This window comes from Plodia interpunctella, chromosome 25 (assembly GCF_027563975.2).
Source record: "Plodia interpunctella isolate USDA-ARS_2022_Savannah chromosome 25, ilPloInte3.2, whole genome shotgun sequence".
Classification (NCBI taxonomy): Eukaryota; Metazoa; Arthropoda; class Insecta; order Lepidoptera; family Pyralidae; genus Plodia; species Plodia interpunctella.
Window position 1 is genome coordinate 2,890,716 of NC_071318.1, and position 24,974 is coordinate 2,915,689.

Sequence of the window (24,974 nt, forward strand, 5' to 3'; positions counted from 1 at the left end):
TTTTCAACAAAAATCATCTTATCAGACCACAGATTAACGAAAAAGAAAAATAACCGTACCTAACAGACAGAATAATGGTAGTACGGTGTTTCTTTTACATAAATTAAAACTGTAGTTAGCTTATATGTATGTGTGCTATATGTATATGATGTGCTTCTATAGGGTTTTTAATAGCCAAAAATATATATTTTTAATTTGTCTGCTGTGTGAAGATTCCACGTCTAATCTAAGGATTTTGTCTTAAGCTAAATAACAAAAATTTCTGTAATATTTTATTGTTTAAAATACATCCTTATCACAGAACCTTAACACTTCTAATCATTCAACGAAGTACAAAAATAGTTCACTTAATTACAGAAAATTTACCTAACGGTGGTGTTCCACTGTAAAGTTTCTTTGGCCAAATTACCCAATTTGGCCGTTTGGTCGAGTTTTACTATATATTTACTATATCTGGTTAGTACGTGTGATGTGAGATTTTTCCAACAATTTGATCAAAATAGTGGAAGGCCGCCCTACTCATGCAAAACGAGTTTCCATTTCACAACTGTGATCGTCTAATCTTAGATCAGAGCTTTTAATATACATTTCAACCTCCTGAAAAATAGGATTTTGATAAACAGACGGACAACGAAGTTATCCCATAAGGGTTTTTACCTCTTGAACTACAGAACCCTAAACACCATATTAACCAGCGACATCATTGACGTGTTCAGGCACTTTATTCTCTATGGTAACAGACTTTGTGCAGTCCTCTGTCTTGTAGATGCCGACCAGTCTGTTGGAGACTTCAAACATGTTGTATCGCAGGGATATTATTATGAACTGCGCGTTTCGCGTGCGCTCCTGTTGAATAAAATTGCTATTTATTTAAAGCAAATAAATAAATGTTGATTTTTGATTTAACATTTAACAAATGCAATGTATTTGAGACACATTTTAATAAAATCAAATTTAATTAAATATTTAAAGAAATAATAATTAATTTTAATTAAATTTACTTCCCCTTGTCCCCATACGCAATCCCCGTTAAAGGGGACAACGAGAATTTAATGAAATAACTCAAATTACTACCCGTTGTCCCCATTACGATAAAAACTCCCTGTGGAAAAAAACATTGATACGCACCTTAATATAATTAGCCACAATAGAGACGTTCTTGAAATCTAGAGCCGCGTCGATCTCGTCCATGACGTAGAGCGGCGTGGGCTTGTAGTAATGTAGCGCGAACACGAGCGCTAGAGACGATAGAGTCTTCTCGCCTCCGGACAAGTTAGATATGTTCTTCCACGATTTGTTCGGGGGACGGACGCTACGACGGAATATCGTTTATGAAAATTAAGTTTTCCACTTCTCATTATGAATGGTAAAAAAAAATTAGATAAATTTATTTAAATAAACAAACACAATAATTAAATTTCACTTTAATTGGTCAGTTCTATATTTATTTATTTATTTATTAAGTTACGCCAACAGTATTTACATAAAATATTGGACACGAAACACATAAAATTAAGTTCTAATGTAAACACCGTTGACAGGTATACAACGTTTACCATAAATATCAAATTGACTAAACAAATTTTATTAAAAATATAATTATTTAAATTACGTAATTCACTATTATTTTGTTTTCGTCACAGTAGGATAGCATTTTGACTCTAAAAATCGTGACGTCATAGCACATGACATGAGTTTTTGACATTAGGACTACGTTATTTGACTAGTTGGGAAGTGACCAATTGTTTGGCGATAGTGTATGTATGTAGCAATGGACAACATAATCAGGAAATCATAGAAAAACATAGTATGTAATAAATCCTTACCTAAATATGATGCCCTCTGTGAAAGGATCTAACGAATCGACTAATTCTAATTCGGCGTCGCCTCCCAAAGTGATCATTTGGTACATCTCCTTCAGTTTACTCGTTATCGTGTTGAAACCTGACAGAAAACATGAACGATACGTGAAGTTCATAGATTTTCATTTAAAAAAATAACAATTCCCTAAACAAATACCTATATGGAATAAAGAAATTTGAATTGGAGCAGAAATACCTACAAAAAGGCTTATCTCAATTTCACGGACGGTATTTAGGTGCCAAAATATATTTACATTTTATATTTATATGATAACTAGCTTTTGCTCGCGCTTCGGCCGCGTGAATTTCTCACGGGTACAGTATTATTCCGGGATGAAAGGTACCCTATGTCCTTCTCCATACTTCAAACTATATTGTATGCAAAATTTCAAGAAGATTGAGTAGATACGAGTAGAGCGTGAAGAGGTAACAAACTTACGTTCGCATTTATAATATTAGTTAGAATACTAACCGCACAAGAAGTCAGTGGTGCGCTTCTTCCTCAGCTGGTCGTAGAGCGCCCGCATCTCGTTCCTCTTTGTGGTGATCTCGTCTAGTTCTGCTGCGCGCTTTATATATAACTCCTCTTTCGTTTTATAGTCCTGGTAAAAAGGTACAAAAACGTTTTTAAAAAGCCTATTTTTGCTGGAAACCATTTTTTAAATTTAAAAAATATATATTATGTCAAAAGCATGCATATTTTTTATTGTGGTTATTTATTTAGATAAAGGTAAATAATAAACTTTATTGACTAAAAACACAGGGGATTTGAATTTCTGTGACAACATAATATTTATAAATATATCTGGATATTTTCTTATCTTTATTGAACTACGGCGAAGTCATTATTATTAAGTGGCATTCTACTTTAAAACTGGTTTCAGATTTTTAAGACGGAGTAAAAAATTAAAAATTTTGAAGTGACACACTCAACACTCTTTAAGAATACTATTGTTGCCTATCAGCCAGCTCATAATTTCGGCGGCAGCACAGCCGACTGACCTGTATAGCCTGTATGTTGGGTTTGGCATCTCCCAGCCGCGTCTTCTGCGCCGCCAGTCTGTTCCGCAGCTCTTCTACCGAAGACTCCTCTAACTCTTCTGCTGTGTGTTTGTCTAGCGGCGACGGCCGCTCTATGCCGGGTATACCGTCTAAACCTGGATCTTCTAGCTTCAGGGTCTTCAGCTGAAATTATTTCTCATTTTTAAGGTATTTCTTTTAATCATTAATCCCAGGCGAAAGTTTATGAGTATGTTTGTTACTTCTGCACGCTAAAACGGTAAGGCCAATTTTAAACAGTTAGTGAAATTAAGTATTGAGGTGAATCAACCCTAGATCTTAAGATATCCGTACTTTGTCAAAAAATCTGATAGGCAATGGCGCTTTATAAAGTACAAAGCGATACTGTGCATAAAAATAAAAACGTAAGTTAACGTTCAAATAATTATTATAAGATTAAAACAGTCATTTGTTTAAACTTTATTGCATACACATTAAGTAAAGGATTATTTAACAGTGAATCATTAGCTCGTACAGAGAATGCTATGTGAGTGCAAATAAAAATAATAATTCTAATAAAATCCTTTATCTAATATAGCATAATTTCGAAAAAAGCCGAAGTAGTGTGCAGATTTCCAGCCTAATGGTATGGATAAAATGAGCTTATATGAAATCTCACCTCCTTGTCCCACATGGGCGCCTTGCTCCGACAGTCCAGTATGGTCTTGCTCATCTTGTCCACGGCGTTGTTGGCCTCCAACCGCTCACTCTTGATCTTATTCTCCTTGCTCTGCAGTTTCGCTATCTCCTGCTTTAGTTCCGAGAACTCACCAATACCTTCGTTTATTTGCTCCTCTAGCTGCAAACAAAGATATTATTATAAATTGTGCCCGCGGCTTCGCCCGCGTGATTTTCTCCGCGAAAGCGGCTCAGACATTAATTTCATACAAACTTTCACCCCCCCCTATAGTAGTCATTCGGAGATTGATTTTTGAAATCAATTTGAATAAAAAAATTTGAGTCATGCATACATTCATCAAAATCGGTCCAGGATTGATTGGTTTTACGTTGTATTTTTAGATGACAATACATTATTATGTGTGCACTACAGGATCGGCTCCTGACGAGCGAATTTTCACAACGGTTAACTGCACGGTCATGATATTTTTCACGTGTTGAATTTAATAATGACGACAATAAAAGCAAGCATATTTATTTTACTGTAAATTGTTTTTATCTACGACTGCTTCTTGATACATCAAGAAGCAGTCAGTATAGTGAGATACGAAATTCTCACTATTTTGTTAGGAAACAACATGAATTCTAAATACCTCATCAAATTTCTTCTGCAGCTGCGCAGTGTCAAGAGTGAGCTGTTTCTTCTGATTGTTCAGATTCTCCAAATTCTTCTCCGTCTCCGACAAATCAGCTTCCATTAGGTTTATCTTGTCTTTGGACTTCTTCGCGTTCCTGAAATTAGTTTAATTTTAAAAATTAAATTCAAAATCCGCAATAAGCACTATTAATTCACATATTGCTTTTTGGCCAAAAAGGCAGTCACATCTGTTCATCATTTATTTCGTTATAATTTAATTTCGTATTTTTATAATAAATTATCTCTCTCATCTTCCCGTGGTGTCATTCACGGTCATGACGTCTCGAAGCCTAAAAATAAACCTTTAAAATTTGTTTCAGACTTGATTACAGACAAACATCGGGAAAGACCTCTATAATTAACACTAGAAATGAAAACAAAACATGGCACAGCAAATTCTACCTTATGCTGGTGTTAATAGCGACGCGCAACTTTGTGATCTCAGTGGAGACTTTATCGATTTTTTTGGTCAGCTCATCGACGTTTTTCTGTAAATCCTTGACTTTGCCGCCCGCCACCGCAGATATTTGTGCGTCCACGCCGTGAACCTCTTTTTCTACCTAAAATAAAAACATCATATCGAATGCCAACTGAACTACGTTTATTTAGGTATTTTGAGTAAAAATACACAATCTTATCATATCTTTTTAAAAAATATTTTTTCTGATATTCTTCGATTCCGACCGAATGCAGTCTTTTTTCCATATTCAGTTCTAGGGATTAAAGTATGTATTTAATTCTAAGATTGTGTGTATATTTTTTGGGCTTTAGTTATATTGTATGTTAGATTTTATGATATTTATGTACAAAAGTTAGATTTATTAAAATAATAGTTTAAGCATTCGGTCGGAATCGTAGAATATCGGAAAAAATATTTTTTTAAAAACATATGAGCACAGCTGTACTACAAGTTAATGAACTAAGAACAAGCATACGCATAAATGTATTTAAAAAAAAAACCAGTACCATATAATTAATTTGTGTTTTATCAATATGTTTTAATGAAGCCTTACTATATTTATATCATTTTAAGTGAAATGTAAATTTCTTATTATAAGTTCTTTATACCTATATGATCGTGGATTTGCGCCAAATAAAACGCGAATTTGTTTATTTCATATTGATACGTTTGTACATCGACTTCTTAAGTGCCTATTCATTACAGAATGTTGGTTGTCAGCTCCTTAAAATTGAAAATGATAAAATTGAAAAAGCATATATCGACTAAACCATTATGATTACCTCGCCAGCGTCGTGTTTAGCGTTGTCCAGTTTTTCCTCCGCTATTTTCAAAGCGGCTTCCAACTTCGCTTTATGTTTCGAGTCCACTTTGCTCGACGAGGCCTTGACTTCTTGATGCTTTATTTGGTTCTATGGAAATGCAAAAAGTAATTTCGTTATTTTTTTTTTCGATTTATTTAATGGTTAAAAGTAAAGCTAATGTGTGTTATGTCACTTTCTGGCACTTTTCACGTCATATTCTAAATTAAACAATATTTACCAAAGCTACAAACAATTTTTACTATTTCCAAACTAGTAGTATTTCGAATCACGAACCACTGCTACACAGATTAATTTCAACATCATCAAAGACTGTATGTCTCATAAATCAGGAATGGGATTAATTCAATATCGTCTCTTGACGACTACATATTTGGAATATCGCTTATTTTTTTGTTTAATTTTCAAAAGTTATTATTATACTGTGTACTAAATTAAATATATTTGATTTGATTTAGGGCTTTCCAAAAGGGCTTTAACCCTTTAAAAAAGTTTGAAATACATTAATATACTAGTACCTTTAAAACAGGCAGTTGTTCAGTCAGGCTGTTGAGTTCCACATTTAGCTTATGTAATGTAGTCTTTCCTTCGCGAGTGCTCCTCTGTAGTGACACCACCGAATCTTCTAAGTTGACTTGTTCATTGCGAAGCTCCGTTAGCCTGAAATTAATACATGCTCAATATATATTATTCAAATACAAAGCATTTCTTCAAATTTTTAGTTGCTTTTTCCGGAACCGCTTAGCCCACGCGTCTGCTTCGGTCCCGCGTATTGTCACACAACTTTTGTTACCGAAATGCCAGTAATTCGAAACTTTTTCGATAAATATTGTGTAATTTAAAATTTGACGTGAAACATTTGTCAAATTGTATCTGGTCATCCAATTTCTGCTTCAACTTTGACTCTGGCTATAAATAAATAAATAAATTATATTTAATGTAATAACCGTAAAATAAGCATCTGTTCTTCAAGACGATAATTTTAGTACCTCATCTCCAAGCTGTTAAGTTTGTTTTCCTTGTCCTGCAGCAGCGCGGGGTCCCGGCCGCCGCCGCCGGCGCCGGCGCTGCACAGGCGCCCGCGCGCGGCGCTGCGGCCGCCGCCCGACATCGTGCCTGCGGGGTCGGGACCACATTCATGTGTAGTATAGGCTAGCTGCGCCCCGGAGGTTCGCCCTCGTAGGAATTTCAAGATAAAAAGTACCCTATGTGTAATTCCAGGTTCTATTCTACCCGTGTACCAAATTTCATAACAATCCGTTCAGGAGATTTTTCATAAAAGAGTAACAAACATAAACACATACATCCTCTTCACAAACTTTCGCATTTATAATATTAGTAGGATAAAACTTACCGGCAATCTCAATGACGTCGCCCTTGAGAGTGACCACCCTATATCTGGTGGTTCCGTACGATATCCGCGTCGCTTGTTCTAGATCGTTCGCGACTAGTGTGTCGCGCAATGCGAAGTAGAACGCCGGTTGGACTCGTAAATCTTTTAGTTTGACCAGGTCGAATAGACGAGGCGCGTTTTCTGGACTGAAAATGTTATTTATATTGTTAACTAGCGTATGCGGAACAGACACGATTTTCATACAAACTTTCACCGCCCCTTATAGTAATAAGGGGATTGATTATTGAACAAAAAAATGTGCCTGTTTGAACAGGGGTCTTTAACTACATGCATACCAAATTTCATCAAAATTGGTCTCGCGGTTTAGCCGTAAAAGCGAATTAGATAAATAAACAGACAGACAGACTTTCGCATTTATAATATTAGTTACATATATATCTATATATTGTCTTGTTGGATAAAGGTGAATACGAATTTAATGAATCATATATTTATTTTGTAAACATATATAGATGTTATATGTATTTATAGATTTCTACATGTCTAACCATATTGGTATACGAAAATCGTTTCTTCATTATGTTAAATATAGAAATAGAGGTACTTAGAATATCTACTTCATTAAGTTTAAATTCAAAAGATTAATACGAAAATAGAGGTATAGGAAGGAGTCGGTTATAAGGAGACATTACAAAAATAAACGCTGTGGAACTCCACAAAGCCTGGCTAATGTCCACTGCGTCACACAGCATATCATTTAAAGTACTTACTACGTAACATTCCTCTCGTAATATTGCTTCAGATGCTGCTGCTTGTCGAGCGCTATGAAAGTGGCTCGTCCTATGTCGTGACGCTTGAGGAACTCCACACAAGCCTGGGCGGTCTCCACAGTGTCACACACTATGTTGTCCAAAGGGCCACAACAGGTGGATATTGCGACGTCGTATTTCGCGTCTATACCACCGAGGTCTCCCTGGAGGAAGATTTAGAATCGAGTCGTTCAATTTAAGATTTATTGCTGGCATTTAATGTCAGTAAAATATAAATGTTTGGACCAAGAAAATTAAATAATATAGTACAGTCAACAACACATCAAGTTACCCTGCTAGAACCTATGGCGCGGTAATAGTGGCGAGTTTGCAATGAATTCGGGTAGGTTGATGTGTTGTTGACTGTACATAAGTAATATATAAATCTGTAACTACAGAGTTTTAGTATAATGATACTAATAAGATGTACATTAAATACTGCTGGAATGGAAGGCTAGGTTTACCCATCCGCCAAAGAAAAGTGAGCTCGGATCCCTAGCTAGACCAAGTCGATCACGCGAGTGAATGAGTAGCTGCTGTCATTTCACGTTATTATTTTCAATTAGATCATAAAATAGACTCACCAATCTTCCAAACACTCCGGGCAAGTTGCCTCGCTGTTTCTCCTTCATGAGCGCGTCTAGAACTCTGCCTCTGGATTTGTTCGCGCTCATTGCTTGTCTCGATTCTTCTAACTGAGCTCTGTTAGAATTATTATAAAACATTTCTATTTAAAATCTATTTTGGGTAATAAACAACAGTGAAACGTTTAACTTATTCTAATTTACAATGTATATAATGAATATTTTTAATTTTCATCTACCACGGAAAATATACAATGAATTTGTTTCCATGTAAAATCAAGCACAATTTCGAAATATTATAAATATATTAAGATGACAAATTTCGAACATTTTCGTCAAATTATTTTATTAAAAACTTTTCGCATCTAAAAAATGTTTATATAAACTGAATTTCTGTCACTAATAAATTAGAAGCTTTCCAAAATTACATGTTCGATATTGGATGATAAACGCCTAGTGTTGCCAGCCAAATGAAACTAAATTTGATGTTGATGATTTTGTAATGATGTCGAAACATACCTCAACGATCTGGCTTCACTCGACACCGTGGCCTCCTCTTTCTTCAAAGTCTGCAGTTTGGTCTGGATCTCTTGCAACTGTTTCTCTTTTAAAGGCACCGTGGTTGATAACTCTTCTTGTAACCTGAACATAAACAATAATAATATTTACTTAACCAGTTATTCATAAAAAAAAGTTAAAACACACTTTAAACCCCAGGAAGTGAAAAGTCAAAATGAAATAGTGAATAAATTAATATTTAATTTTGAAGAGGGTACACATAATAGTAAATGTTTAACAAATATAGAGCTTGTTCAGCCATTGTAAAATTAAAAAATATATATTAAAAAAATAAGTAAACTTACATCATTTATGGTCATCAGCTGTGATTGTAGTTGAAAATATTTTAATAGTGTAAAATCTATGTTCGAAAAATTTATGTTTATGTACATAAACAAAAATCAACTCACGCTTTCTTATCTTCCAAATCACTCTGCGCCTTCTCATACGCCTCCTTTATCTTTTCTAACTTCTCACTCTCCTTCTGTTCTGTGCTCAAGTATATTTTCAGTTCTGATTCCGCCAACTTGTACTGCTTATTCGCCTCGTCCACTATCTTCTTCAAGTCAATTAGTTTGGCTTGTAGTCTGTCTTTGGTCTCTTGCAGACCTTGGGTTTTGGACCTAAAAATGTTAAAAAAAACAATTCAGAACTTAGACCTTTGCAAACACTTTTTTACGTCAAATTTTAAATTACATAGTACTACCTAGTACTATAAATTAAATTAAAATTTAAGTGGTGCTATCTCGCAACCAATATCAGACGAGTTTGAGGCGATATTAACGGCCGAAATATTCTTCTCGATATTTATTCACATTCGATAATAACGATACAATTAACATTTCTTACCTAACACCCGCCATGACAGTTTCTAGCTCTTCTTCAGCTTGTTTCTTGTTCTTCTCGTGTTTCTCTAGCAGTTTCTCACACTCTTCGATTTCTCGCTTGTTTTTATCGGGCACCTAAAAAGAAAGATGTGGTTGAAAATTAGATTTTTTATAAAAAGAAGACGATGAAAAGCTAATTATGACTAGATACATTTTGAAATTGAAGTATTTCTCGAAAACCGTTCTGAAAAAAATATTTTATAAGAAATCATTTTTTTCAAAACCAAAACATTTTTTAGAAATTGGACGTACATAGGAATTTTATATTTAATATTTATTCTCAAACTACTAGCGTTTCGGAACCACATTGAGAAGAAATGCCGAAATAATCCATTTGGGACCAATACTTAGATGATTCCAAATTTTTTATATAACAAAGTTATATAGCATACCAGCTCTAAGTCAACAAGTTTCCCCTTCTCCTGCGCCAGCAATTGCTGCAAATTCTTCTTCTTCTTATTCCCCTGAGTGGTGTCCGCTACTACTGAGACTGTTTGCTTCTTATACTGCTGCAACTTCTCCGATATCTCGTCCTTCTGTTTTTGAAGGTCGTCATATTTTCTGGAGAGATTATTTTATATACATAAAATAAAAATCCCATTCCTTCATCATTCCTTTGCCCAGCAGTGGGACGAAATAAGTTAAAAAAAAGAGTAACCACACAGATCGAGTTAGTCCCAAAATAATAATATACATATTTTCTAATATAATTTCTTTGAAATATTAGTATCACCACTAATATTTCAAAGTCAAAATTCTTTATTTAAAATGATATACATCACTAATTGACGTCAAAATGTTACTTAAAACTGAGTCTACTGCCGACTTCCAAAGCGCAGGTGAATAAGACCTATGGCTTCGGGGCGTCACAGCCAATAATGAGAGAGGAAATCATCTAAAAATATGTTAAAGTATGACAGAACTTACTGTGTGCCATTTTTGAGTACAGTAGTTTTCTCATGCAACTCATCTTTGATCTTGTTCAACTTTTCGTCTATTGCGTTCAAGTTCTGTTTCAATTCGTCCATTTCCTTTTCCTTGTTGTCGATTATTTTGTTTGTTTCGTGTCTGAAATTACAATTATTTTAAATTACCGGTTACCGGTTCGATTAACACATTCGAAAAAGAAGATGAAAAATACACTACTTTTTTTCTTACGAGTTTTCTGTAAACAATCTTCACAGTACTTATTGTAACAACTCAAACCTATTCTAAAGTAAAACATTTAACAATTGTGGTTACTATTTAGTCCATTTTAATGTATACTGAGACATTGTAAAATTGTTTACGTTAAGACCTGTAGGAAAAAACTGAGTTTACTTACATATACTTCTGCAGCAGCATATTCCTAGTCCGCAGCATAGTGTTGGTCAGGTTCATCTGTTCCACCGCTTCTCTCATTGGCTGCTCCAGCTTCTGCTTCTCTTGTTCCACCAGGCGCACTCTATTTAACTTCTCCTTTCGCATCTCTGTGTATTCCTCCACTTTGACTGACAGCTTCTCTATTGGTTCCTGATTTTGTTTATTTAATTTTAAAACTAGCTTTTGCCCGCGTAAACAGTAATAATTTTATAATACAAACCCGCGTAAACAGTAAAATTCCCCAAGAAAGTGCTTAGGAGACTTAGAAACAAGATAAATATATAATAATAATAATAATCATTTATATCAGATTTCAATTCATATGCGAGTTATAAATAAAATAAAATAAATGACAAGTCAAATTAAAATTAATTGCATCTATTCTATGCTGCTAATATTCCCTTCAATGAAATATTTAGACACTTTAACTAATCTGGTTTCCCCATACAAACTTTGAAACCCCTTTTTGCCCCCTTAGAGGATGAATTTTGAAAAATCCTTTCTAGACCACATAAGGATGTGGTCTAGGGTGCACTGAAGGATTTTTTAGCCTACGTGCTAAATTAGAAGTTTCTGTGTCTGAAAACCCAGCGGTTTGGGCTGTGCTTTGATATGTCAGTCAGTCATTCAGTGTCTTGTTTTGTATATATAGATTTACCTTATATCTAGACGTGCCGATGATGTCCTCCAGATATTCGAGCATGCCTGACTCGTGTTCAGTCTGCGCTTTGGGCTTCATCATCGCTATCTGCTCCACCTCGCCCTGAAACCATATCACGTTTAATAACTATTCATAGGACCATCAGGTTCTATTACATCACTTTCTGATATTATATTGTAAACTGACAGAAAACTAACTGTTATAGATAAAGTCAGTCTGATGTGATTGGCCAATTATCCGTATCCAAACACTTGTGAAATACATTTTTAACGCCATCTGTTCGATATGTCACATATAGACTATCAGATACTTTAATATAAACAGCCTGTCCAAGTTAGAATCGTCAATCTATTAAGATGTACCTAGCAATACTTATGTTATACAGTCCACTTGAGAGTCGATGATATTTTAGTTGCAAATAAACAGTCATTGAGATCGTACGTAATTATTATTTAAAATAATCCCCACAACGAAGAGTCAATCTTATCGACATCAACATATGGTCCTTAATCGAACCGGATCAGTGGACGAGCATCGGACTTGCGACGAGCCTACGAAAGATAAGAAACCGGTCGAGCAGCCTACGAAGGCCTACGAGTAGTGCTACGCGGTGCAGTTTCAAAGCAAATTAAATGACGTGTTATTTTATTCAATTGGAGTGATAAAAACTTTGGTGTTTTAATTGATTTCCTGACTTTCGGTACGAGATTTTGTGGACGTTATAGTGAGTGAGTGAGTTGAGCTTCGAGACTTTACAAAAACTGAGTAATTTCGTACATTGTTCTATGAGTTATTAAGGAGATTAACTTAGGATACCTGGATTGCCTACGAAGTCGTTGTGGGTATTATATCGAGGGAGTGAGTTTTTATTATACCTATACAATGGAGGCGCTTGTAGCTATTCAAATGGAGTATTTAAGTAATTTGCAACGAGCTGAGAAGAATTATAGAAAATCTCCTAAAGAAAGGATTAAGAAATCGTATGTAGAAACCAGATTAGAGATGTTAGATCAAAAATTTATGGATTTTAAGGAAGGACATAAGCAAGTGATATTAAATGCATCAAAAGATAGAAACGAGGCATATTTTACAAACGGCGTTTATAACGAATATGAAGATTTGTATGTTCAATACAAAACCACGTTGCGGGAAGCTTTAGAGTCGTTCCTACCGTCGACTTCCACGTCAACGGTGGCTGGCGAGCGCAGTAACAGTAATGACGCAATCAAACTGCCGCGTCTGATTTTACCTACTTTCTCTGGAGCGTACCAAGATTGGCAAACATTTTATGATATTTTCTTATCCCTTATACATAACAACAAGAATATTACGCACGTACAAAAATTACACTATTTAAAAGGAAATTTATCTGGAGAGGCAAGAGATTTGTTGCGTAACTTTTCAACAACCGATGCAAATTATGAGGAGGCTTGGAAACAATTGGTACGACGATACAACAATAAGAGATATAACTGTAATGCGGTTATGAAGAATTTGTTCGCGCCTAGGAAAATTAATTCTGAATCCTCCTTAGCAATCAAGCAGTTGGTGGATAATACCTCATCTTGTTTGAAATCATTGCAAAATATGGGCATCAACATCACATCATGGGACACAATAATAATATTTTTAGTGATTTCTAAACTGGATTCGGAGTCTGTGAAACTATGGGAACAGCATCTAAATATTATTGGTGATGAGTTGCCTAGTTGGGAACAACTAAGAGATTTTTTGGAGTCTAGATTCAGGGCACTCGAGATGATCGATACCACGTGCACACGCCCTTCACCAACTAAACCTGCGGCCAAGGCAAAGACTTTCCATACTGCTATTGCAAGCAAACAGAAAAGTAAGGAGATTGAATGTGCAAAATGCAATGAAAATCATTACATTTATCACTGCAAACAATTCGAAATAATGTCGCCAAGAGCACGACAGGATTTTGTACAGAATGGTCGCCTGTGTTTCAATTGCTTATCACCTACGCACACAGTGATAAAATGTCGGCAATCTAATTGTAGAAAATGTGGAAGGAAACACCACACGATGTTACATTTTGAGAAGGAGGAGCGAGGAACCCATCTGGATGCGGCAATAGTACCAGCGAGCGGCGCTACAGCGACGGCGTCATCCAGTGGCCAAGAGGGAGCGAATTCATTACGAGGTGACCCACAAATTACAGTAGCGTTTTCCAGAGGAGGTCTTCAGCCAGACAGGGTGCTTCTGGCAACGGCTAGAGTTAAGGTATTGTCAACTAATGGTTGCAAATATGTTATACGAGCTTTACTTGATCAAGGGTCTCAGGCATCCTTCTTGACAGAGGCTACGGCTCAATTACTTGGTCTTAAACGTAAATCTGTAAGTGGTTGGGTGTCAGGGTTAGGAGATAGTCGTACAAATATTAAACATTCGGTTTCACTGCGCCTTGAATCACGTCATAGCCATCAAACTATATATGTCAATGCGTACGTTTTACCTTCACTTACTTCATTGCTTCCAGCATGCAAAGTTAGCAAACCAGTGTGGTCAGAGATTGATAGTCTGCCTTTAGCAGATCCTACATATACCATTCCAGGTAAAATCGATATCCTTTTAGGAGCAGAAGTGTATGCAGAGTCACTGTTAGATGGAATGTTAAAAAATCCTGATGGTATTATAGCCCAGAATACTATCTTTGGCTGGGTTTTATCGGGAAGGGCGTTACGTGAAACTGAGCAGCAGGTACATGTGGATATTAATAGCTTACACATACAGGTTGGAGAGGATGAATTGCTAAAAAGGTTTTGGGAAATGGAAGATGAACCTAACATGCTACAAAAGGAGATGACAAGGGAGGATAAATTATGCGAGGAGATTTTTAATGCTACAACGATAAGAGATGAAGAAGGGAGAGTTGTAGTAAAATTGCCATTTTCTTCAAATGATCCTAAATGTCAATATGGCAATTCTAGAGATATATGCGTAAAGAGGTTAGAGATTTTAGAGAGAAAATTACACAAAAATCCACAATTGAGACAAGAATACAACAAAGTGATGAGTGAGTATTTGTGTATGAATCACATGAGACTAATTACAGAGAACGAGCGAGAAAATAACAAGGCGGTTTATCTACCACACCATGCTGTGGTTCGAGAGGATAAGGAGACTACAAAAGTACGAGTGGTTTTTGATGCTTCGAGTAAGGGTACAAACAATGTGGCATTAAACGATGATCTGCTCATCGGGCCAAAGTTGCAGCAGGATCTTAGACATATTTTGATAAGATGGAGAAACCACAAGGTATGTATCATCGCGGACATTGTGAAAATGTATAGGATGGTTTGTGTCGCCGAGGAGGATACTGAATTCCAGCGAATGGTTTGGAGATTCGCAGCTGACGGATCAGAGCCTATACAAGATTACAAATTGCTCAGACTAACTTTCGGGACAGCCTGTGCGCCGTACTTAGCAGTAAAATCTTTGCAAAGATTAGCAGAATTAGAGCAAGATAAGTATCCAATAGCAGCTAGAGTAACTAAGCAGGACTACTATATGGATGTTCTTATTAGTGGTGCAGAAGATGAAGCTGAAGCGTTGAGAATATATGATGAGATGAAAAAATTATTGAAACTAGGAGGGTTTGAACTTCAGAAGTGGAACAGTAATAGTGAGAGTTTGCTACAGAAAATGGACAGATTGAGTGAATATGAGACATCAGATGCCATTAAGTTAAATAAATCGATTAAAATTCTTGGAGTGAGTTGGAGTAGAGAGACTGATAATTTCGAGTATGTAGTGAATTTACCTGAGTGTAAGGAACCTGTCACGAAAAGGCAAGTACTTTCTGATGTAGCAAAGTTATACGACCCATTAGGTTGGATCGCACCAGTGGTGGTTGTTGCAAAAATATTTATTCAGCGTTTGTGGCAATCAGGTCTGCAGTGGGATGATAGTTTGACAGAAGAACTACTTAAACAGTGGGTTGCTTACAGAAGTAGTTTAAATGATTTAAAACATTATGCATTACCGAGATGGTTGAATGTAACACGAGGAACCAAAACGGAATTGCACGTCTTCTCAGACGCATCGAGATCAGCCTTTGCTGCCGTTGTATATATGCGAGTCGTTGACGAGGCAAAGGAAACAATATATGTACACCTTGTGACAGGGAAGACGAAAGTAGCTCCTGTTCAAAAGGAGATCTCGATCCCGAGACTGGAGTTGGCGGCAGCAGCTTTAGCAGCTAAACTTATTTTAGAGGTTTCACAGGTAATGAGTATACCTAAGGAAGACTTGCATGGGTGGACGGACTCCACCATCGTTTTGGCTTGGCTCAAAGGAGGATCATCGCGTTGGACAACTTTTGTAAGTAACCGGGTGTCCACTATTTTGAATATAATGGACGTTGGGCAGTGGAGCCACGTGCCTACAGAGTCGAACCCTGCAGACTGCGCTTCGAGAGGGTTGTCACCCAAGGAGTTGATAGATCACCCACTCTGGTTAAGGGGACCAAAATGGTTGACAAGTAATCAAATAGAGTTTGGCACGATAGTCGAAGATACACATGAAGAAGAGAGAGTAAGGTCTTTTATTGCTTTATCTAATTCTGATAAAAACGAATGTATTTGGTCAAGATTTTCGTCGTTAATGAGATTGTTGAAAGTAGTGTCTTATTGTCGAAGAGTAATGAATTTTAAAATATCAAAAAATGTGAGAGATAAAATTTCGAAATTTATAACTGTTGAGGAAATGAATATGACACTATTAGTATGCATTAAACTGGTACAGGAATTAGAATTTGAGAAAGAGATAAAGCAGTTGAAGACTTCAGGTTATGTGCCTAAAAGGAGTAAGCTCCGCACTCTTTGCCCTTTTTTGGACCAAAAAGGAGTACTTAGAGTTTCTGGACGTATAACTCAGTCGGAAGCATGTTATGATATACGACATCCAATAATTATGCCTGGTAAAAATCATTTTACTATGCTTTTAATTTTGGATGCTCATCATAACACTAAACATGGTGGGCCACAACTCATGCTTAATTATCTTAGAACTAAGTATTGGATTTTACGAGGAAAGGAGCGAGTTAAGAAAGTATTTAGAGAATGTGTCATTTGTGTGAGGTACTCGAACAGAAATAGTACTCCCTTGATGGGTTTGTTACCGAAGGCGAGAGTAAAACCGAGTAAACCATTCAAATCGGCTGGAGTAGACTATTGCGGTCCAATAAATATTAGATTTTCACCAGGTCGCGGTGCAAAGGCCTACAAGGGGTACATCTGTTTATTTGTGTGCATGGTAACCCGAGCTGTGCATTTAGAGGCAGTTACAGATTTGACGTCAAAGGGCTTTATCGCAGCCTTTAGGCGTTTTACAGCTCGCAGAGGCCATTGTCAGGATTTATATAGTGACAATGGCACTAATTTCGTTGGTGCTGATAGAAAAATGCGAGAAATGTTTGACAGGGCTAAGTCACGAGTGCCTGAAGAGATAGCTGCTCAGCTTACGTTGTTTCGGACGACGTGGCATTATATCCCTCCCCATGCCCCGAATTTCGGAGGTTTATGGGAATCCTCTGTGCGCAGCACAAAGACCCATCTGCATAAAGTAGTCGGGAATTGTACGCTTACATATGAGGAGATGGTTACTGTCCTGGCGCAAGTGGAAGCATGTCTAAATTCGCGTCCAATATCTTTATTAAGTGACGACCCAAACGATCCTCTACCCTTGACACCAGGTCACTTTTTGGTAGGTGAACCATTATTAAATATAGCGGATGACGACTACACAAAACATAATATTACTGGTTTAGACAGATGGCGCTTAACGCAAAAAATTGTATCTGATTTTTGGAATAGATGGTACAAGGAATATCTGGTTAATCTTAATGTAAGACATAAATGGAATAAAAATTGTACTGAGTTTGAGATTGGAGACATTGTATTGTTAAAGGAAGACAACATTCCTCCTGCTAAATGGATTTTAGGTAAAATTATAGATAAACATCCAGGACCTGATCTGATTACACGAGTTGTTTCTGTTAAATGTAAATCAGGTGTACTTAAACGTCCAGTGAGTAAACTTTGTGTCATAACTAAATAAATTATATTTTGTAATTTTGCTTGTTATCATATTTTGAAGTTTTTGTTATTACGGTTGAATTGTTTTGCAATTATTGGGTCATGTATGTGAATCATTGTTGCTCTTAAGTTAGATATAGTGACGGTGGGCGGCAATTACTTGTTTATCGACCACATTTTGTTTCTTTTAAATTCATTGGGTTTGTTCAGATTTTTTGTTTTGTTAAGTTTCTATAGGTTTATGTTTGATATGAGTTGTATTGAGAGGTAGGCATCTGTAGGCTACCGAGTGAGTTAGTTGCTTGATACATATTGTTAATTAAAGAACTAGGGTTCTTGGTGGGCGGAATGTCCAAGTTAGAATCGTCAATCTATTACTATACTTATGTTATACAGTCCACTTGAGAGTCGATGATATTTTAGTTGCAAATAAACAGTCATTGAGATCGTACGTAATTATTATTTAAAATAATCCCCACAACGAAGAGTCAATCTTATCGACATCAACACAGCCCTTACTAATATTACGTCCCAAAAGGTTGCCTGGAAAAAATCCTTAACAGCGGTAAGGCCACATCTTGCGCACTTTATCTAAATCATCATATAAGTTACTAGATGTTGCCCGGGGCTTCGCTCCCGTGGGATGTTTGAGATAAAATATAGCCTATAGCAATCTTGGATAATGTACCTACCTTTCTAATGGTGAAAGAATTTTTGAAATCGGTTCAGTAGTTTCGGAGATTACCCGCTTCAAACATACAAACTCACAAAGACTTACCTCTTTATAATAATTGTATAGATGTGTGATAAATTTTGTACTTATGTATACTACTCGTATGTAACTCATATGTGCAATATAGTATTTTATCTTTTTTAAATATTACTGACTATTTATTGTTGATAAGATGTTGTCATTTGTAACAGGGTAATAGATTGTGATGGTGGTGGTAGACTCGGAGCAAATTAGCTACAGACAGACGGACGGACAGACAAACACACAAGTGATCCTATAAGGGATCCGTTTTTTATTTTGTACGGAAGCCCTAAAACAAGCATTACCTGCAAAATAAGGAATCTATTGTGATCCAGGTCAATGCCGTGCGACCTCAACATCCTGGCCACCTCCTTGAACTGCACCCGGCGGTTGTTCAGCGTGTAGCAGGACGAGTTGTCCTTGAATGCGGTGCGGGTCACCACTATCTCGCTGTTGGGGACCACTGTGAACTCCTCGCCCTCCTGGATAGATGAAAGTTCTCAATAAATAATAAATAAATAAATGTATTAGGACAAATCACACAGAATGAGTTCGCCCCAAAGTAAGTTTGAGACTTGTGTTATGGGATACTAACTCAACGATACTAAATTTTATAACAAATACATATATAGACAAACATCCAAGACAATATATATAATACAAGTTTATTTGTTAGACAAATTAAAAAGCCCCCGACTTACAATATTCATTTCGCTACAACTTTTGAACGACTAAATGGATTTTCATGAAACATGGTTAAGAACACTCGGGATAAAATTATCTACGACACAAAAAAAAAACGAAAATCGGTTCATCCGTTTGGGAGCTACGACGACACAGAAGTTAAACTTATAACACCCTCTTTTTGCGTCGGGGGTTAAAAACAATATAAATGTGTCTGTACATTTACTTATTAATGTTTGTAAAAATTTAAAGCTATATGTAGAAATAGTAATGGAATAAAATTTTGGAAAATAAATTTCAGTCTGTTGTATAATACCAATACTTGAATAAATCCTCTGCGAGCCCATGCAGTAAATATTGGTGTGTATTTAAGTTATTCTTGCTGGATTGCTTGTGATTGTGTAAAATAAAACAGCGACGTTGGTATTTGTAAGCGAGACTAATTATTATTTAAAATATAAAATAACATTACATAGCTCTGAATTCATCCTAATATAGAAATCAATTGTCAACAAAAGAAAAATATTTGAATCTGGAACGCACATTTTCACTAATTTCTTTTTAGATTCTAGGCGGCCAGCGTAGTATAAAAACATGTAAACCTATTTTAATTAATACATTAAAAAGCTGTTAACCAGTCTGTATTATATATCTGTTTGTTTGTACACGTTAAACTTCGGAATTAGGTAGTTCCGACTGGACGAATTTTGATAAAACTGACGAATTTTGATAAAACTTATTTTATTGTATGGCTATATAATAGAATAGAACACTTCGTATTTTCTCGTGAATTGAATGTTAGGCAACTAAGGGACACAGCCTTTGTTTAGGCAACATTAGCATTCCCAAGGAGGTGACGTTAGACAGGCGGCTGGTTGCAAAATTGGAATCTTCAAAATTGTATAATTATTTTTTAAGCTGGCGTCACTGCCCCGAGTGCAACCGAATTGGAGTACAAGCTCATGTGACACGAATACAATTATTATTTTAATTGTATTTCAGATGTGACGAATATGTTCAAATGAAATAAATGTTTATGAGTAACATATTTCGAGCGACCGTGACGACCTGAATATGTACATCACATCCCACTAATATAACTTATAATAAATAATATTATAAATGCAAAAGTTTTCATGTATATGTGAGTGGTACAAATGTTGATAAATCACGAAAAATTAAATGCCGGCTACACGCTACAGCCGAAAGACACATGCCGAATGAATAACTTATTGTATCGGCAACCATGATCGGCAAGTTTTTTGTTATTTTAATTATGACATTACATTCGTCCACATAGTTGTTATATATACTTGTAAGATCCAGTTGAAGAAAAGGCTGCAGTGAAGTTTGTTGCGCCGCTTCTTCTTCACCTGCGCTTTGGAAGTCGGCAGTAGTCTTAGTTTTAAGTAAATTTTTATCATCCTAAGTTGAAAAAAGAATTTTAAATCTGAAGGATACTTTTTATTCCGAAATCCAAATGGAAGCGAAGCCCCGGAGCGCAACTTGTTTAAATATATATTTTTAATTTCGTTAAGGGTTTACAACCATTACTGATACACTTATTTGATTTACAACGGTGTTTTGACACACACTCCAAAGTTATAAATTATTGTAACCATTGAAACACATAGTGAGTCCTGGATTACCTACATTGAAGAAGATTATACTATAACTACGTATTTTATATATGTATAAAATACGTTAACTATGAAGTTAATAATTATATCACGTAAGTAGACTTAAAATATCATACGAGTAATAAATAAAATAAATACTCATTTACATCAAATTAAATTCGCAGAAACTTTTTACGAAATTGATGTCTTAACGGGTGATTTCTAACTTAAAAAAATGGGGGAGGCCTTTGCCCAGCAGTGGGACACAACATTCACAGGCTAGATAAAGATGGCAAATTATGCTATAACGAAGGATGGATATTAATAATTTATGTTCTATCGGTTTCAAAATTGAGTAGCAAGATTCCACCCGAATAGAAATACGGACATACTTTGCAAATTAAATAAAAGCTTCTAAAAAAAAATAGGTTACACAAATAATTGTCATTTCATTCAGTTTTCGGGTTGTTCGGTCTATCAAAGCAAGCGGAAGCGCCGACTCCTACGCAACTCGATGTGCCCTCATCTCCTGTAGCCACGGCAACTGAATCAAGAAGCTCTATACCCTGGTCAAATGGAAACCCTGACACGCCGGCCGCCACAAGATCCTGGCCTAATACTGACGTATACCCTGATACTACGCCAACGGCCACAGGATTCGTCATACCCGTTGGACACCCCGGCTACAGACCTGTTACCCCGGCCTTCGTCATCCCCGTAAAACCAACCACTTCAGGAAACGCTGTACCCTGGCCAAACAACGGATACCCTGACTCCACGCCAACAGCTACAGGGTATGTTATACCTGCTGGATACCCAGGCTACCGTCCAGATACTCCAGGCTTCGTCATTCCTGTAGGATACCCTGGCTATAGACCAAATATCCCAAGTTTCATAATTCCTGTAGGACACCCTGGCTATAGACCAAATTTACCAGGGTTCGTTCTTCCTGTAGGATACCCTAGGCCAACGGGAAGCACAATACCCTGGACAAACAACAATTAATATCCTGCACAGTACCAGCACAGTTTATGATCCTGTGTCCACATAGTGCCGTCTATACTGACCTCAGTTTAGACCACCTGCAACTAATATGTATATCCATATATATTATTTATTTCTCAATAAATGTGCCCTTTACACATTGTTCAAATGTTTTTTATACATATGACAAGTATGATGTAAGCAAATTGATGTATTTTATTATATTTTTGGCCAAAGAATTAATAAATTTAGAATATCACATAACTGGTAAGGTATACATGGCTTAGCAGAGTTATAACAGTTTCTGTGTTGTAAACGTAATTGATTTTACCACCGTATGGTACATTACATGCATATTATGCATGTATAATTCTACATGTTAGCATGTCCATATTAATAGGATTTTTGTACTTATTACCGATAAAACATTACTTATCGAAAAATGAGTACTGGAAATGAATTTGTGTAAATAGGATGTGGCGATAAAATTATTTGATGAAAGATTAAAAGAGAAATATAAATATTTCAACCATCGACCATGAAGAGAGTAATTTTATTGCTGATGTGTAAGTTTAAAATTATTGATTTACACATGAATGCTGAAATAGATCGTTTTTGAAGTAAATCACCCTCACGATATTTACATCTCGTCTAATTCCGACTCCATCGAACTTACTGACAGATTCGGCATAAATTGCAGTAAATAAAAGCATAAAAGCACTCATACAAACTACACAATGTTCATGCATGATAGTGTGAAGCTGGCATAAAACGCTTCGCTTTATCTTGGTGTCTACTGTTTCTGTGTCTTAAAAACAGTATATTGATATGTCCATATACCTTTGCAGTAACTATCTCCAATGGACTGTGTCAACATATATACAATGGGGAAGATAGCCCGGAATTCAAAAGTGGAGAGAGTCCCTTTGATCCAGACTATGATGACAATGTTGCCATTCCAGCACATTTTTATACAAATTTTTTCTGCTATTGCCCAGATGACACAAGTGGTCCAGTGTGCGCTAGTAATTGGAGAACGTACAGAAACAAATGTGTGATGGAATGTGATGTTGTGTATCGGGATTTGGAAGTCATGTTTTATGGAAGCTGCGATAATGTACGCACTGTGCCTGAATAGTGGTGCATTGAAATTTGTTGCTTATATAATTTGAGGATTTAAAAAAAAAAACATTTTTTGTGTTTTTATTTCGGGCTTTAGCTCTCATCAGGTCATGCTTATCATAATAATGCATAATGGGAACTGTGACTAGAAAATTTCAATGCTGGACAAGCTGGAGTTGGTAAATTTAACTTGCAAGATTTGATTACAGAACATCAGGACAAGTGAAACTGAATAATTAAGTGGTTACTATCTCTTGACTACGATTCTACTGAACATCTTATACAAATTATTTCACAACCCTCCCTTCATAACCCCATTACCTCACAATTATCACAATTATATCACAGCTTCCCCACACACAAACAAAACACTTACACATACATCCACCCACTACGGTTTATCATTTAATTTTAACTACTCATATCTTTCTATTTCGTTTTCCTCTCTTTATTATTCTACTACTGGTGTCATTGTGTACTTGTGCATTTTCGATCATGGCGAGGAGTGAGCCTGGTGACCTGTAATACAGGAGGTCTTACCTACCTATCTCAGACACCAGTTCTCTCCGCATTTATGTAAGTTTTGTACCTACCCTAAACAAATTTTGTAAATTATTAGTAAGTGGAGAGAATAATTAATGATTTATTATTTTAAAAAAGAAAAAAGCTTGTAAAAACAGGGAACTCACCCCATCTATAATCTGACAGAAATGTACTGCAACACTGGCACTATTGATGTGAGGGAACTTGCTCGAGGAGTGAATTAACACAGAAATCTTCTTGGAACGGATCTTTGTGGCTCGATAGCCAAACACAAACAGCATGGAGTCGATAACATTACTCTTGCCACTGCCGTTGGGGCCAATTATGGCTGTGAAACTCTGCAAAGATATAAGAGCATTACTAGAAACAATACAATGTGTTAGATAGAAATCTAAAAAATATTTAAATAACTAGAAATTGTTCTAAAATTGAGCTTAGGCCCAAGAAGTTGTTGTGTGTATTACTTGACATAATGAGCAGAACCTTAGTAATGTAGAATATGAATTATAAATATGCTAGTTAGCTCAAACAAGAAGCTAGTACATAAGATAATTTTAAATATGTAAAATATTCATGTCAAAAATATAAGTCTTACCATTTTGTTCTAATTACATACCTTATGGAAAGGCCCCAAAGTCTGCACGCCTGCGTAACTTTTAAAATTCTCATTAACAATGTGAGTAATGAGAAGCCTGGGACCAGTAGCATCGAATGTTAGCGCTGGCTTAGGCGCTGGTGGTATATAAATATCTCCAATACGCACTCCACCTTCGTCGTCGTCAGAAATATGATCAATGTCACCGTTCATTGCGTTGTTTTCATCAGATTTTTGAGATCCCCCGTTTTGTGATGGTGCAGGGCCCTCCTCCACTTCCATCGGCTCTTCGTCTCCTCTCTTCTTTTTTGTTTTCTGCATATTTTTACTTGCAGATATGTGAATATAAAAAACGATGCACAACGTTTAGAACACTTATGTTGTTCAGGGTCAGGATAAATAAATCAGGATAATGGCAAAATAAATTATTATAAACAAACCGTTTCCAAATCAAAACCGCGGTTTGTTGTAGTTTTATAGCTTTTGAAGTGATAGTGACAGTTGTCGTTGACGCAGTCAGTTTAAGTTATTTTTTAATTATTTAGAGCAGCGACTGTTGGCCTAGAAAACAACTAGAAATTTTTCCGTTGTCACTTGTCAAAAAATTATCTCTTTTGCTAACTTTTCGCAAACCAAGAATTCTCATATATAAAGGGTCTGCCATACAAATATTGAAGTTTCTAGATCTCAGAAACATGGCTTACTAATAAGTACTTAGTAAAGCCATATTTCACCTACTAATTCAACATTTTGACTTATAAATCCGCATTTGATTCTAGATATCGTTATCGTCCATTTAACAATACACAACGTTCAGGTTTCTGCCAAAAAAATATAAGCATAGTTCTGGACTTATTTGGTTTCGGTCCTAAAAGTCTCGGT

General features: G+C 36.1%; 1 protein-coding gene and 1 long non-coding RNA gene across 3 annotated transcripts; one reads left to right on the forward strand and one right to left on the reverse strand.

Moving 5' to 3' along the window:
• Window positions 1-258: 258 nt before the first annotated feature.
• glu (gluon) lies at window positions 259-24,896 on the reverse strand. 2 transcript variants are annotated; one of them, XM_053764376.2, is made up of 24 exons: window positions 24,114-24,896; window positions 23,644-23,835; window positions 18,851-19,027; window positions 11,730-11,834; window positions 11,034-11,221; window positions 10,637-10,777; window positions 10,102-10,270; window positions 9,672-9,784; window positions 9,233-9,445; window positions 8,784-8,906; window positions 8,265-8,382; window positions 7,642-7,844; window positions 6,872-7,056; window positions 6,507-6,633; window positions 6,036-6,177; window positions 5,479-5,607; window positions 4,639-4,796; window positions 4,193-4,331; window positions 3,541-3,720; window positions 2,865-3,047; window positions 2,335-2,464; window positions 1,827-1,944; window positions 1,129-1,312; window positions 259-846 (listed from the first exon to the last, which is right to left on the reverse strand). In XM_053764376.2, the coding sequence occupies exons 1-24, from the start codon at window positions 24,411-24,413 to the stop codon at window positions 688-690; spliced, it is 3,876 nt and encodes a 1,291-aa protein (XP_053620351.1). In that variant the 5' UTR covers window positions 24,414-24,896; the 3' UTR covers window positions 259-687. The 2 variants fall into 2 exon arrangements, with proteins under 2 accessions (XP_053620351.1, XP_053620352.1); XM_053764377.2 differs by lacking the exons at window positions 23,644-23,835; window positions 24,114-24,896 and adding an exon at window positions 19,546-19,628.
• LOC128680902 (uncharacterized) lies at window positions 20,818-23,649 on the forward strand. The gene is made up of 3 exons (XR_010370242.1): window positions 20,818-20,961; window positions 21,306-22,398; window positions 22,681-23,649. It is a non-coding gene; the product is annotated as an uncharacterized LOC128680902 (long non-coding RNA).
• Window positions 24,897-24,974: the final 78 nt, after the last annotated feature.